General features: G+C 44.2%; 1 protein-coding gene across 4 annotated transcripts in view; it reads right to left on the reverse strand.

Moving 5' to 3' along the window:
- Nucleotides 1–10,453, reverse strand: part of Dock11 (dedicator of cytokinesis 11) — a 197,578-nt gene extending 187,125 nt beyond the window's left edge. For all 4 annotated transcript variants that reach the window (XM_042702479.1, XM_042702477.1, XM_042702478.1 and 1 more), the window contains exon 1: nucleotides 10,223–10,453. In XM_042702479.1, coding sequence (XP_042558413.1) covers nucleotides 10,223–10,324 — 102 coding nt within the window. In that variant the 5' untranslated portion in view covers nucleotides 10,325–10,453. The remainder of the gene's footprint in view (nucleotides 1–10,222) is intronic.
- Between the last annotated feature and the right edge of the window lie 6,274 nt (nucleotides 10,454–16,727).

The following is a 16,727-nucleotide window of genomic DNA, read 5'->3' on the forward strand; positions in this document are numbered from 1 at the left end:
CCCCCACCCCGCAAAAAAAAAAAAAAAGCCAGAAGTAGAATCATGGCTCAAAATAGTAGCATTCTAGTCTTGACCACAGAAGCTCAGGGACTGCACCAAGGACTGGCACAAAAAGAAAAAAATCACATTTCATTCAAATAAATCCCACATCCTTTTGACACGCTTCACTGTGACACTTGAAATACTTTCTATCTTAGTTGTAAAAGCATTTGATTTCTTACTTCAACCTCATCCAGTAAAATATCTTCAAGTCAACAGCACAAAATCTCAGGAATAGCACCCAGGCCCAGAATTCATTCCACAGGACCAGGAAAAACATACATACATACATACATACATATATATGTATATATATGTATATATATACACATATATACGTGTGTTTAGATATAAATATAGATAATATAGATTATATATAGATAATATATATTTTATAATATTATATATATCTTCAAGTCATTAATGAAAGCCATATTATGGGAAAACTGAAGCAGCAGAATACCTTCTAACACTGCTCAGAAGCTTGAAATATATACAATTCAACATAAACTGTCAAGAAAGACATGAAGGATAAACTCTATACACAACGAAAATAAAGTGGAAAAGAATCAATGGAAATCATTAAAAGCAAATTTGGGCATGATTGTGCAAGGTGGTACACAGACAAAAGGGAAAGCACATGTAGCTGGATTTCCAAACTTTGCTAGAACCTGTACACACACCACTTCAGTAGAATCTATCCAGATAGTGCAAAACCAGAAGAGTTCAAGTGAAAAAATGTTAGATCTATGGGTGCTCAGTGGTAGAGCACATACTTAGCAAGTGTGAGTCTGTAGGTCTGATCTCTTGTACAGCAAAAAAAAAAAGACATTAATTTCTTAGGTGTTATTTAAGCTTTACATATTTCCACAAGAACTCATGCTTCCAGTAGATTTTTAAAGGGCTGGAGGTATGGCTCAAGTGGTGAAGTGCCAGTCTAGCAAGTACAAGGCCATGATCTCACCCTAATACTACCAAAAATGATTCGTTTGGTACCATTCCTGGGGCTTAAACTTAGGGCCTTGGTATGGTCCCTCAGCTTTTTTGCTCAAGGCTAGTGCTTTATCATTCGAAGCACAGTTCCACTTCTGATTTTTGCTGAAGAGTCTCACAGACTTTCCTGCCCATGAGTGATCACTAAGACCCAGGAAGGTCGAACTGGCCAAATATCAGCCACCTAGTAAGCCAGTGTGCTAAAATGTGGCTTCCAGAGCCCATGTTCTTAACCACTGGGTCCTAATAAGTATGTGCTTAAAGGCAATGGCAGCTGACACTGTCCCTTTACCCTACTGAGTTAGTGTTCTGGGAGCCTCCTGGGTGGGGCTCTGCGAGGAATCAAAAAGGCATTTGGCTGTAGGCTGATAGAAATGACAGACCAATGTTACCCAAGACTCCTCTGAACTCCTGACAAGCTGCAGGAATCTGAGAGATCTAAATCCTAATGTGAAATGTATTCTTAGGATCTACAGAAACCAGAAACCATTCAAGCTCCATCTCCTTCCCTGGTTTCTGGCTTGCCCTTTTTTTCAAAAATCAAACTAATAAATTTTCAACATGCCTTGCTGACATTTCTTCTATATCTCAGAAAAAGGCAAAATAGTGTGGGCAAAATATTCCTCCACACTGAGTGATAACAACAACAACAACAAAAGCAAGGGTATTTTCTGAAGGAGAGCGTGGAAATTTGGAAGTTAGCAACCACTCTTTACTGTATGAACTTCTTACCATTAGCTCTCCCCTGTCCCATAAACTGGGGAGAGGAGGAGGTTGTCATCAAATAAATATAAATCTATAGAGGTTAACACTGTTTGTTACTATACATTAGCTTAACCTTGTTAATACCAGGAAGAATCACAAAGAAGGGGAGGTGGGGATGATGTAACTGACCAAGTGAAGAGCAGAAACTCTCCTATCCTATCTGCCTTCTATCTTCTCTATATCAGTTCTTGCATTTACCTAATCATCCTTTCTGCCTTGTGACTCCCTTAAGGGCAGGGACTGTTTCATTGGCCTCTCCAGTCAGCCCCCCAGCCTCACACTCCACTAGGGCAACAGGCAGAGCAAGATCTGCTGGAGGGGGAAAGTACCTTCCCATTGTAACTGGAAGTGTAGGGCCAGCTTCCAGATTATTCCTGCATTCCATGCCTCCCACTTCCTAATCACCCCCAAAGGTGCCAACCTCTTCTAACAGTTAATCTTGCCTACAATCTGAGCTCCTTCCACCCAGCAGCCATGACTCTTTCCTGGCCCTTCCTCCCCTTCCTGATCTCATTTGAAACACTTTTTCTTGCTGCCCTCAAGAACCTTAGCCTTCTGCCAAAACCGAGCCTTACATGCTTAGCCCTCCCCTCCAATGTTCTTTGCCCACTTGGAACCTGGCTTGGCCCTAACAACTCTTTCAAATAGACAGTTGTTCATTTTCTTTTCCCTTCTCTTATCACCAAACACATTCCCTCCTGTTTAACAGAGCTGCTAAGCCTCAAAATCATTTCCACCTCCTCTTCTTTACTCCTCCTTCTTTTCCATCTCTGCCCCTTCAAGAATCACCAAATCCTATTGATTTCATCAATGAAAGATCTCACATCTTTCCCCTCCATCTCCATTCTCACCGCCTCAATTAAAGCCTCCTTATCTCTTCCCTGGACAATATATTTTAACTAGTTTCCTGGACTCTGAGCTCTCTTCCAACACTGAAAACATCACACACATTATTGTCCTTGTGGGTATGTACCACAATACACTTCTAGTGCATATGCATGAAGCTCTGGAATAAAGATGAAGAGTCTCTCACTTCTTGGCTCATGTTTAAAATATTAAGAAACATTCTGGAGTAGAGCCTTCCAGAATGCTGGTTTTTTTCTACTCTTGTCATTTTTTTAACCTTTATGAACTGTTTAAACATCAGACACTTTTCACGTGCTACCTTCTTTACTTCCCACAATTCCACAAAGGAGGCAGTAATAGTTGTATCATTTCACAGGTAAGGAAAATGAGACCAGGTTAGTTGCCTAGGTTCAACCCAAGGAGATAACTGACGTGGGATCTAAGGCCAGACCTAACCTTTGAGCTTGTACCTTGCCTCTGACATTTTGAGTAAGACACTCAAAACCTGGGAAAGAGCCCAAACAGGATGACCATGATGTAAAGAATCTTAAAACAAGTTACATGAAGAATGAAGGACAGCAATAAGGGCTCTTTGGCCTTGTGAAGAATGAATACGGTGACTGTGTCTAAATATTAGAGAGGTTGTCATGTGAAAAGAGGAAGCAAACTGTCTATGTGTCTCCAAACAGTAGAGCTAGACTCAGCCCATGGGGAAACTTACAGACAAGACAGTAAATTTCAGCTCAACAATGTTTTCAAATGCAGCCCTCTTAAAAGATATTTGTAAGAGATGTGTCTAGTGGACATTCCAGCCATGAGTAGAGACGTGATCTAGCTCATTGGTTTTGTGTAAATCACAATCACTAGAGCTGGTTTTTAAGAATATAGATGCCTGGCTCCACCCCTAAGTTAGCAAAACAGAATCGTCAGGGGTGGAGACCGTTATTGCAAGAATCGAAACAAGGAAATGAGTCTAAGAAAGTTCACTGGTTTTCAAGAGAAGAAATATGAATAGTCGATTGACACATGAAAAACTGTTCAGCTTCAATAGTAATAAAAGAGAACAGCGCTGTACCATTTTATGTCCTGTCAGATTACAAAGGTTAAAAAATTAACCAAAAAAAAGCTAACAAAAAATATTTAACCAGTGTTGGAATGAGAGAAGAGAAATAAATACCCTCATACTCTCCTGCTTTATCCAGGAGTCCTTTAAACAACTTTCTGCAGAACACTTTAATGGTATGTTAAGAGAAATCAACCCAGGGCCTCATACATGATAGGCTGGTATTCTATGATCTACATCACTCCCAGCCCTAAGAAGAATTTTGTTTTCTTTCTTTTTTTTTCACAGTAAAACTTCATTTCAAATACACCATTTAAAAAAATTACTATCCTCAAGTAACTGTACACAGGGGTTTCAATTAAATGTCAGGTTTTAGTACAATGCATCTTGATCAGTGTCACCCCTTTCATTATTCTCCCCATCTCTCACAACCCCACCCATCCTCTCAATTTACCTAGTTCCATTTTCCCATATGTACATTGAGTATTATGACTGCATCCACCACCCTTCCGCTCTCCAATTGTGTGCATTCCTCTCTTGACCCCCCTTAAAAAATATGTTCTAGCTTCCTGGTATTCATTTTGTTAAGCTGTGAGTTGTTCAGAGGAGTTGAAATAGTCCACTGCATATACCATACTTTAGTTAATATATTTATGTATATGTGCATATAACTATATATAATTTAGATCTAACATCCACATAGGAGAGAAAATATGTGTCCTTTGTCTCTCTGAGCTTGACTTACTTCACTTAACATCATTTGTCCAGGTCCATCAGGAATTTTCAACAGTAAAAGGGACAATCTAGCAAGTTTGAAAATGTTTTCTCAGCTGGGCACTGGTGGTTCACACCTGTAATCCTAGCTACTCAGGAGACTGAGATCTGAGGATCGTAGTTCAAAGCCAGTCCAGGGAGGAATGTCCTGAGACATCTCCAATAAACCACCAGAAAACCAGAAGTGGCCCTGTGGCTCAAGTGGTAGAGTGCTAGCCTTGAGCTGAAGACCTGAGGGACCCAGGCCCAGAGTTCAAGCCCCACAACTGACAAAAAAAAATGTTTTCTTAAAGATATTCCTTCAACTGATGGTTAGACTAGTGCTTTCCCAGAGAATTTTATATGTTGACAGAAATGCTCTAGATCTGCACTATTTAATATGATAGCCACTAAGCCACATGTGGCTATTGACCAGATGAACTTGATCAGATGCAATTTAGTTATTTTTAGAGGTAAATAGTCACATGTGGCCAGTAGCTAAGGAATTAAATAGCTCGTGTTTATAATAGCATAAACTAGAAACTATCAAAACATACAACACTAAAGGAGGATTTCCCTATATTAAGCCTATAATGGAACTGCTGACAATCTTATTAAGCATAATTATGCAAATTTATATTTTCTGACATAAAGATATGTCCATAGATACTGATAAGAAAATAAAAAATAAATTGATAGCTGCAAACAGACCTTTCCTCCTCAAGAGGAAGAGTGCTAGCCTTGAGCAATAAATAAATAAATAAAGCAAGCAAGCCAGCTAGCTCAAGGACAGCACCCAGGCCTTGGGTTCAAGCCCCAGGACAGGCAAAAAGTAAACCGATTTTAAAACTTAAAGTTTGTATATATTTCAGTTAGTATACTTTTGTGTGTACATACACACACAGAGGGAGAAACAGGAAGGATCTTGGAATACATACATTAAGATATTAGAATTCCTTCTCAGTAATAAGGTGGTGATTTGGTTCTTTGCATTTTTCGAGCTTTCCATAATACATATGCACTTATTAATAAAGCAATTTGGGTTTTAAAAAGGCATACTGATTAGAATACAAAAAATTCAATCCAGGGAAGCTTTCTCATACTTCAGTGTTAGAAAACAAATTCTAGGGCTGGGAAGGTGGCTCAGTGGTAGAGTGCTTGCCTTGCATGCCTGAGGCCCTGGGTTCTATTCCTCAGCACCACATAAGCAAAAAGAAAAAAGCCGGAAGTGGCGCTGTGGCTCAAGTGGTAGAGCGCTAGCCTTGAGCTGAATAGCTGAGGGACAGCCCCCAGGCCCAGAGTTCAGGCCCCACGACCGGACCCAAAAAAAAAAAAAAAAAGAAAGAAAGAAAAAAAGAAAACAAATTCTACTCTTGACTGCCTGAGTAAATGAGGCTTCAGTGAGAAGGCCCTTCTGCTTTCACAGCAAAGGGCATCAGGTCTCTTGAACAGATTCTCATGGGGTAGCTTATTCAGGGCCCTTCCAATCTAGAGAGGCCAATGGGAATAATGAGACAAAAGTTTATGTTCTGCTGGGTGCTGATGGCTCATGCCTGTAATCCTAGTTACTCAGGAGGCTGAGATCTAAGGATTGCAGTTGAAAGTCAGCCCAGGCAGGAAAGTCTTTGAGATTCTTATCTCCACTTAATCACCAGAAAACTGGAAGTGGAACTGTGGCTCAAAGTGGTAAGAGTGCTAGCCTTTAGCAAAAAAGCTCAGGGACAGTGTCCAGGCCCTGAGTTCAAACAGCACAACCGACAAAAAAAAAAAAGTTTATGTTCAGAGTGCCAGCACTCTGGCTAATTTTCCTCAGTGTCAGGTCATTGAGTGCTAAATTAAGGCATTTCAAATGGAAAGTCTTAATCAAAAAGCCCAAGTTGGGCTGAGCATAGGTGTCTTACACCTGTAATCCTAGCTACTCAGGAGACTGAGATCTGAGGATTGAGGTTGGAAGCCAGCCCAGGCAGGAAAGTCCATGAGACTCGTCTCCAATAAACTACTCAGAAAAAGTTGCAAGTGGTGGTGTGGTTCTAGTGCTGGCCTTGACCAAAAAAGAAGCTCTGATCTAGAGGTCAAGCCTCAGGACTGGCAAAAAAAAAAAAAAAGACCAAGTTGGGCTGGGGGTGAGGCTCAACAGTAGAGGAAGGATAGCCCAAGTAGCAAATGGCTTACTCCACAGTAGACGTTCTCACCTCCTTATAAATGGAATTGTGGATTTTGTTCTATAGTCAGTATTTCTCACAAATTCCCCTAGGAAGGAGGAGGAGGGGAGCAGAGCAGCTGTATTTGAAGTGCTTCCCTACATGACAGCATAATGAACATTCTGTGTTAAGGTAGTTGTGAGTGGCCAGTGGAAGAAGTCAACAGCTAGCTGCAGACCCTTTTCAGCCTTCCTTAGCTCTGAAGGGCTCCTTCATAAGGTCATTATCTAAAAATCCCCCAATGCCAGCTAGAAAACCTGCATGCATTATACCCTGCCTCAAGGGGCTACAAATGGTAATATCTAGAAACTCTTTCCTGATTATTGGCTGCAAAAGCTAAACACTTACTTGAAGGGGCCAGAATACAGTGGGTTTATCAGATGCCTTTGTTTCCCTTGAGGCACAAAGAACTATATCCTGAAGTGTAACAGGACACATTAACACTGTACATTTTAAGTGTGTCTGTATGTACAGTGTGTCTGTATGTATGTTTCTCTACTGACCAAATATACACTCAGGTTATAATGCTGCCCCTCCCCATTCCTCTTGAGAAATCCAAGTCAATAGAGATTCTGTAATTATCCCTTTCCCTAGGTTAAAATTGCCCTTCATAAAAATGCTGAACTTACAGGAACACACAGCAATGAAACAGTCTCTCCTCCTCTGTCTGCTTCATTATGTTGTTAATAGATTCGTGGAAGTACTAATAACTGAATGAGGGCTAGAATACACAATGGCATGCTATATATAGCCCAGGCCTTCTGAATTTTTTGAGCAGTGAGCAAAATTGAATGATGTTTCCAACATGCCAACAAGGGTGCAATTGTATAAAAAGAAAAAACCTAAACAGGAAATACTGTGTATTTGTTCAGCTTGGTAGGCTTTCCAAGTTCTATGGAGTTACAGTGGAGGAAGGCTTGACCTGCTGTGATAATGACCCTTACTCATGTTGAAGCTCTAATATTACTATCTCAGGTTTACAGCAGCAAGTGTAAATCCTACTTCAGCTGTCCCTTCATAAACACTTGAGACTTAAATCAGAGAAGAACCAGAAGTTATGGTGGCAGCTGCAACACTGTCATCTTGCTCTCCAGCCATCCATGGCTTTACTAATTCTAGTTAATAGCTCTTTGTGTTAGAAAATCAAGGAGGGGGAAGGGGGGACAGCAGGAGAGAGAGGGGCTGGCTCTGGATGGATTTAAGAGGATAGACAACATTTATGGCTGTTTCCTTATTTCCTAATTGACTGAACTGCTTGCAAATAGCATTACTGAAGATGTTCAATGAACAAACACATACTGGGCCAACCCCAATAAAATACATGAAAACAAATGAAGACATGTTATCTTCATTCCTTTTATAATTATAAGGCATCTAGCAGCCAGTCTTGCACAGAGCAGGGACCCAACAGATATAGATTTAAATTACTCCAATCTGTTTGTTTCACTCTCAAAATGTCCATGCGGATCACATACTAGAATAATGAATAAATGGCAGGCTTCTGCATTGTTTGGTAGAAATGTTACAAATTAGTGGTCTTGGTCCCAGGTTAGTGAGGCTGATAAGGAAACTGTCCACTAGCTTGTAACATTGAAGAGAGTCTCCTCCCACTAACAGTTTTTCCAGCTTTACCACATAATCTGTGGCTAAGGAAAGAGCCATTGCACCTGTGCTGGACATCATTCTTGAATTTTTTTTTAAACCCCCAAATCTGGGAAAGCATGTTGACTTTTTGCTGCCGGGGGTGACAGGTCAAATGTTGGGCAAATCCCAGTGGAGGTTTGCTGTGCTCCATTTATTCACTGGCTGTCATCTGTCCACTCCTTCATGGGATTGTACTAGAGGGCTAGCAACTTCTGCCCAAGAAAGGCTTTCTTCCCATTTAGGAAAGTGTTCCGTGTGCTAAGCAGATTGAATCACTTGTTATTAATCACCAAAAATGAGAGCTGAGTATAAATGGCATGCACACAGCTTGGTTTCCTTCTCTTAAACTGGCTGTGATGACAAGCAAGGCTCCTATCTAATTTCAACAGGTCCTCTGTTCAAAATCAGAGTGAAATCTACAATAAGCCAAATCCATTAAAACAACATTAAAGGTCTGGGCTTAGCTTCACTAAACAGCAGGATTAAACTTTCAAGGGTCCATCCGTGATAAAGAGATTTCTTTAAAGTCACTTGGCTTTGCACAGTTGTAGCTATTAGGGATCAGATTTTTATCTCAAAGGTACATATTTTACCTTTGATCCTCCTCCAGCACTCCTACTAAATGTCAACTTTTCCACGGTTGGGATCAGGCCTGTGGCCTCCCTTTAATGTTGGTTTTATTGCTGATTCTACAAGATCAACAGAAAAATTACAAGGAATAGCTGTGAAGGTCTCTCCCCAGGACAATATGTCTTAACAAAAATTCTTTTCAAATGGTGGGATTTAAATACAGCAAATGACACCATGAAGAACAGAGGAAGTGGAGAGAAAAACAAAACAAAACAAAAATCCCCCCCCCCTCCCTGAACAAGTAACAAAACGACACGCTAATTAACTGGTCCCAAGGCTTATTCAGGGTTTGTTCACTAGTCCAGATAATTGGCAATACGCGCTTGCAAATAAAAGAAGGGGCAAGAGCCCGTTAGCACCTCGTGTTCCCTCTAGAGTCAGGCGATTCAGGCAATCAGAAGGAGGCTGAGGGTGCCCTGGGAGGGCTCCCAGGGGGTCAGCGCGGTCTTCAATCCCATCCCCCAGCCTTGGCGCCTAGTAGGCACCTCCAGCGTCGAGCCGTGTGCATCCAGGTCCTTCATCCTTGGAGCGGCACGCCCTGATTTCCCCCAATCTCTTCTCTACTGACTCTCTAGGGACACCCTCGCCCCCCGAAGCTAGCCACCTCGCGGTCAGATACTGAGCCAGAACCTCGTTGTTCACAAATCCCGAGCTCCGTGGTGGTAGTAACACCCCTTTTCACCACTCATTACCACCCTCTCTTCTCTCCAGTAGCAGGAGGAAGTCGTTGTGCTTCCTCTGTTCTCACCGCCCGCCAAAGCTTGGGCGCCCCGGGCTTTCTGGGTGGGGTTCTTTTTGTGTGTGTGTGTGTGTGTGTGTGTGTGTGTGTGTGTGTGTGTGTGTGTGCATGTGTGTATTCACCGTGTATCTGTGTTTGCGCACGCGGGTGTGGATGTGCCAAGGGATCTTCGCATCCTTCCGCCTCGGCCGTCTCAGGTGCCGGGAGGAGAGGATGGGGATTTTGTTCCCAGCTCTTTGTGGCAGGTCCAGGGCGGCGCGAGGTGCGCTCCGGAGCTTCTACCCTTGCCCCCGCCCAGGGTGGAAGCCCGCTCTTCACCGCCAGCTTCCAGCCGGGCGCACGCCGGTTCCTACGCGCTGTCAGCGGGCGCTGCTGGGATTCGGACCCCGGTACGGAACCGCCAATGCAAAACTTACTGGAGCGAAGAAAGAGAGCTCACAGCGCACGGGGCGGACGCCCTAGCCTCGCTCCCTGCCCAGGGCCCCGCGCGCGGGAAGCCACCGCGTGGCTCCCAGCCCGAGCGTGTCCCCCGATCCTTAGGTCACTCACCAGCACCACGGAACTCCTTACGGCCTCCGACACGCTCTGCCGGAGCTCAGCGGCTGTACCGGGCTTGCTGAGTCGTTTGGTGAATTTGCGCACTTCGGCCATGGTAACGACAGAGGTCAGGTCCCCGTGGGCAATCGGACAGACGGACAGACGCACTCAATGCCCCGGGTCGGGGCGACTGCGACCGCGAGCGCAGCTGCTTACGGTGTTTACCCGCCGGCTGGCCGGCCACATCGCAGCCCCGCGGCTAAGCGGCCCCCAAGGCTCCGCCCCCCGCCTGCGGCTCCGCCCCCCGCCCCTCCTTTGCACGCTCCTGGCTTTGCTCGAGCCGCTTCTTGCCCCACAAGCGGGTTGCGGCAGCTCCCTCCTCTGGACAGCCCGGCTCGCTAGCTTAAGAAAGAGGGTGTGTCTGGAAGGAGAGGCCGAACTGGTGGTGGTGGGGGCGAGGGTCACGAGGGAAGAAGGAGGGGAAGTGGCAACCACTCGAGCTCCGCCCGCAGTTGATGTTGGTGGTGCAGCCTCATCCGGGAGGCGAAAGGAGGGTGCTCCTTTCTGTGTTTTTCAAGTGTGGAGGGAGGGAGGGAGGAAGGGTTGGGGGCGGGGAGGGGGGTGATAATGAAATGTCTCTGAGACCTTTAGGCGTGCCCTACCCAAAGCGTCCTCTCCCAGTGCAGAGGTTCTAGAGCCCCATCAGAGGGTTGGCAGAGTCTCAAGGCCTCCACCGAGCAATCCCCCAGGGCCCAGGCAGCCAGGAGGTGGGAAACAGCCTGGAGCAGCGGCCCATTGCATGTTCTGTTGGGTTGGATCATAGTTGACACTGTGGATGGAGGTAGAGCAGGTTTTCTGGGCAAGGAAGATCGCCTAAGGTCCCCCAACCACCCACACAGTTTTCTTGTCTCTTGGATGACCCTAGTAAGGCAATATGTCTGGGAGAGTGACTTATCCTGGTGGCTCCAGTGCCCAGATTGGGGGGAGAGGTGGGTAGTAGAGCCTGAATGGGGTACCCTGCCACGGGGACCATCACGGCCTGGTCTTTGGAGTACTTCGCAATCTTCAAGCTTTTCATGTGTGTCCTGCCATGCCTTCTCCCTCTCTGTTTCATACTCTTTTCTTTATCTTCTTCAACTTCCAAGAAACTGTTTTTCCAAAAATCAAACAACATGGGACTAAGTGTGTAAAATGCATGCTTAAGAAATAAAGTTGGAAATCTGTAACTACCAGCCACCCTGTCAAACCCTAAGTACAAAATGAAAGGCTTCACAAGCCTCACAGTTGTCTATCTGGTGACCTCATTAGTTGAGAATTTGAAAATGCTCCATACTCTGATGAACTGAGCAGCCCTTCTGAAAGAGTTCCTACCCCTGCCCATATGGCATTTTCTCCACTTCTCCCAACTTCAAAGGGCAAACAGTCATACCTACCTAGGAGATGTTGTTATGGAAACAAGGGCCTGCTTGATGGTTTCTGTGGACCCATACAGGACCAAGTCTCTTAGCAGCAAGCTTATCCTGTAGCTAGCACATTACTCCTGATAAAGCACAGATGGAAGGTCCTACAGTGCCTGGGACTACATGTCCTCTAAAACAGAGGTATGGCGTCACAAATGGCTTTGCACTGTGTGTGTGTCTAATGTGTTCATTGTTGCATACAAGTAGATCAGCACAAATTCATGTCCTCTGTTCCCAGATGCCTGTGTGGTAATTTTAGTGATCTCCAGAATAGCCATAACACTTTTTCTTGCTAATAGAACCCAGATTTGTTGTTGGGGGATTTAATTTTTTTGAGTTTCAGGTTTATTTTAGATATGAGACCCTTGTCCGTTGTATGGCTAGTGTAGCTCTTCTCCCAATCCGTGGGCTTTCTATTGATCTTGCTAGTTATGTCCTTTGCCATGCAGATGCTCTGCAATTTCATGCAATCCCATTTGTCCAACCTTTCTTTGATTTGTTGTGTTTCTGGGTCTGTATTAACAAAATTTCAGCCTGTGCCAAGGAGACCTAGAGTTTCTCCTATTCCATCCTGTAATGTTTCCAGAGTGTCTGCTTTGACTCTGAGGTCTTTGATCCATTTGGAGTTGATTCTGCTTTCATTGTATTTGATGTTGGTATAATTTGTGGAGGGGAAGGGAAAAAACAAATCATTTAAATAGGGATACAGGTGGACCCATTGCAACAATGAGATGTACAAGTCATTATGTTGAAATCCGAACTTTACAACTTTGGCTGGAGTGGGAGGATGGGGGGGGGGGGCAGAGATGGGAAGGGATGGGAAGGGGAAATAAAGGAGGAAGCAACAATGCTTGATAAGAAATGTACGGTATTTTCACAATAATAATAATAAAAAAACCAGTTTTGCTGCTTTAAGTACAACGCAGGGGCACAATATTTAGGGAAAAGATGCCGAACTGCAGATGGAGCTTAATCCTGGGAAGGTTTTTCCATGTTGATAAAAAGAAATGGGAAGCTGGGTGCTGGTGGCTAACACCTGTAATCCTAACTACTCAGGAGGCTGAGATCTGAGGATTGCTGTTCAAAGCCAGCCCCAGCCCAACAGTAAAGTCTGTGAGACTTTTATCTACAATTAACCACCAGAAAACCAGAAGTGAAGCTGTAGCCTTGAATTAAAAAGACCTAAGGAACAGAGCCCAGGCCCTGAGTTGAAGCCCTACAACTGACAAAAAAAAAAAAAAATCCCATGGTGGCCAGACACCAGTGGTTTATATGTATAATCCTAGCTACTCAGGAGGCTGAGATTTGAGGATCACAGTTCAAAACCAGCTCTGGCAGGAAAGTCTGCGAGACTCTTTTTTTTGGGGGGTGGGGTCCAGTTGTGGGGCCTGAACTCTGGGCCTGGGCGCTGTCGCTCAGCTCTTCAGCTCAAGGCTAGCACGCTACCACTTGAGCCACAGCGCCACTTCCGGCTTTTTTTTTCCTGCTTATGTGCTGCTAAGGAATGGAACCCAGGGCCTCATGCATGCAAAGCAAGCACTCTACCACTGAACCACCTTCCCAGCCCTGTGAGGCTCTTATCTCCAATTAACCACCAGAAAAATTGGAAGTGGAGCTGTGGTTCAAAGTGGTAGCACTAGCCTTTTCTGAAAGAACTCAAGGACAGCACCCAGGCCCTAAGTTCAAGCCCCATGACCAACAACAACAACAAAAAGAAGCTCGGGAACAGTGCCCAGGCCCTAAGCTCAAGTCCCAGGACTCGCGTGTGTACACGCATGCCTCCCCTCCCACAAGGGTCTTGTGAACTTTTCTGCCTAGGCTAGCCTCCCACTACAATCCTCCTTCCCAAAGTCTAATTTTCCTAATAGCTATGATTACATACATAAGCCACTGGCTTCTGGCTTTGAGCTGAATCTTTTTGTTGTTGTTGGTTTTAAAGTAGTGCAGGTAAAGCACAGCAGGAATGCCATGGATAGCCAGCCTAGAATGGAAACAAGATTTAGTGTGTACACAGATAAGAATAAAAGTCCCATGAGACTGACGTCTGGAAGGAAGACATGGAGTTTGAGAAGTAGCAGTTTCTGCAGAGCCTTGTGAGCCATGAAAAGCATATGTCACACTGATGGTACACAAACACCATCTGGCTATTGTGCAGGCTCCATGCTTGTTCCTGTGAGTGTGAGCTTTACTTTTTTCTGCTTTAAGACTTCTGTCTAATTATATAAACATCAAGTATGGTGCTTCACACTGAGGTAGAATATAGGATAGATTAAAGACACCGTCCCTTCCTACTAGGAAGCAAACAAGTCTGCAAGATACTATATAATGCAAGGTAGTATGTGTTAAGGGTCATATTCCAGGTATAAAGGAAGGAAAGATCTTGTCTGATTATAAGCCATGGAAGGAGTGGGTTTTTTATTTGAGCTGGATGGGGAGGCATGATTGAGATCTGTACATGACTATACTCACATAGAGAAGTGAAGTTGTAGGGGCAATTTGTCAGCCTACAAGAGGACATTTTACTGAATTATTTGTTTTCTACATCTGTTGGATTTTTAAAATCTCAACTTTGCCTGCCACATCAATACTCTTCTAATTGAACCAATGATAGAATTATCAAATATTCAGCCCTTTCACCTAGAAATTTCTCTTGACTAAATCAACCCCAAATAAAACCTCTCACCTGTTGAACTAAGATGCCTGTATGAGGGTGATCATTGTGCCAGTGTATGAATGAATAAATGGATGTACATGATTCACTCAAACTAAGGAATTGTCTCCATCTGTTAAAATAGAGTCAGTTGCTGCAGTTCATGCCTGTAGTCCTAGATACCAAGGAGGCTGAGATCTGAAGATCATGGTTTGAAGCCAGTCCAGGCAGGAATGTCTGTGAGACTTATCTCCAGTTAACCACCAAAAAGCCAGAAATGGAGCTGTGGTTCAAGTGGTAGGTATCAACCTTGAATGAAAAAAGTAGGTAACAACACCCAGTCCCTGATTTCAAGCCCTGGCACGTGTACATACCACCACACTTGGTTATAGTTGTTTGTGAGTTTTTTTGTTGTTTGTGTTGTTTGTTTTTGTTTTGCCAGTCATAGGGCTTGACCTTAATGCCTAGGCACTGTCCCTGAGCTCTTTTGCTCAAGACTAGCACTCTACCACTTTAAGTCACAGCACGACAGTTTTCTGGTGGTTCACTGGAGATAAGAATATTATAGATATTTCCTTCCCCAGGCTTTTTGAACTGTGATCCTCAGATCTCAGTCTCCTGAGTAGCTAGGATTACAGGCACACAGGCATGAGCTACTAGAAGCTGGGATTTGCTACAGTTTTTATGTTTACTAGATGTAAATAAAGCTACTTTATTTACTACTGTAAATAAAGCTATACATTTTTTTTGTTTTGTTTTGTTTTGAGTCCGGTCATGGGGCCTGAACTGTGGGCCTGGGCGCTGTCCCTCAGCTCTTCAGCTCAAGGCTAGTGCTCTACCACTTGAGCCACAGTGCCACTTCCGGCTTTTTTCTTATGTGGTGTTGAGGAATCGAACCCAGGGCCTCATGCATTCAAGGCAAGCACTCTACCACTGAGCCACCTTCCCAGCCCCATACATTTTGTTCTTTAGTTGCATGAGCCATATTTCATGCACTCCATGGAAAATTGTGGTTCCTGCCTTCTCTCTCTCTCTCTCTCTCTCTCTCTCTCTCACACACACACACACACACACACACACACACACACACACACACACTTTCTGTCATTTGTGGAGCTTGAATTCTGTGCCTGGGCGCTGTCCCTCAGCTCTTCAGCTCAAGGCTAGCACTCTACCACTTGAGCCACAGCACCACTTCTGGTTTTCTGAGTGGTTTATTGGAGATAAGAGTCTCAAGGACTTTCCTGCCCAGGCTGGCTTTGAACTGTGATCTTCAGATCTCAGCCTCCTGAGTAGCTAGGATTACAGGCATGAACCACCGGTGCCTGGCTCTGCCTACTCTCTTTCTAGAGCAGTGGCCATCACATATGTGCTGCTCAGTACAAAGTGCGGGATGTATTTCCAGTGAGAATGGATCCATGGTCATGTGAAGGAGATAAAACAGAAGCAATCAGGAAGCCATGCTCATTTTTCAATGTTGTTGAGGCTTTTATAATGACAAAATTGAAACTGTAGAGAACTGTATAGTCTCCAAAGAATACATATCCTTTATCTCTTTTTTTTTTCAAAATAGATTAAGAATGTTAAGGCAGCAGCAGGATAGAATCTAGACAAGTATGAAACTCAGTTGAAATCAAGGGACTGCACTATAGCACACCCAGGACACTAGTATTGCTGGAAGAGGCAGGAATCTATGTTGTGTCCTTTTGAGTCTGGGTGGCCTTGTGATAAAACTGGAATGACACAATGTAATGCCTGATTCTAGATCATGAATAGTAATATAGTACTTACCTGACTCTTTTGGACATTGTTTGGAGCCCTGAGCTGCCTGCCACATGCATTTTGAGGCCACCATGCAGTGAGGAAACCTAAAAAGTCTAGCCCATCTGGAAAGACTCAGGGACTACTTAAAGAGAAGGAAAAAATTGCCGGCCAGCCCCTTGCTGCTTGAGTACCCTTAGGAAGTCCAGCTCCAATCACCATCTGCCCATAGGCACACATGATGCTCAGCTAGAAATGCCCAGCCAAGGTCTTCCTGATCTGTGATTCACAGAAACCATGAAAGATTATAAAGGTGCTCTATGGGCACGGGTAACTAACACCTGAGATGCTAGCTACTCAGGAGGCTGCCATCTGAGGATTGTGGTTCAAAGCCAGCCCATGCAGGAAAGTCGGTGAGACTCTACTCTCCAGTTAACCACCAGAAAACCAGAGGTAGAGCACTGGCTCAAAGTGGTAGAGTGCTAGCCTTGAGCCAAAGAGCTTAGGAACACCACTCAAGCCCTGAGTTCAAGCTCCATAGCCAAACAAAACAAAACAAAAACCCAAAAACTACTATATCAGATTTTCAAATGCTGACAACTTCTAAAATGTATTTCTCCAACCCAGATCTCTCCCCTGGACTGCA

The sequence above is a fragment of the Dipodomys spectabilis genome, unplaced genomic scaffold (assembly GCF_019054845.1).
Source record: "Dipodomys spectabilis isolate Male_0828 unplaced genomic scaffold, ASM1905484v1 ptg000325l, whole genome shotgun sequence".
NCBI lineage: Eukaryota > Metazoa > Chordata > Mammalia > Rodentia > Heteromyidae > Dipodomys > Dipodomys spectabilis.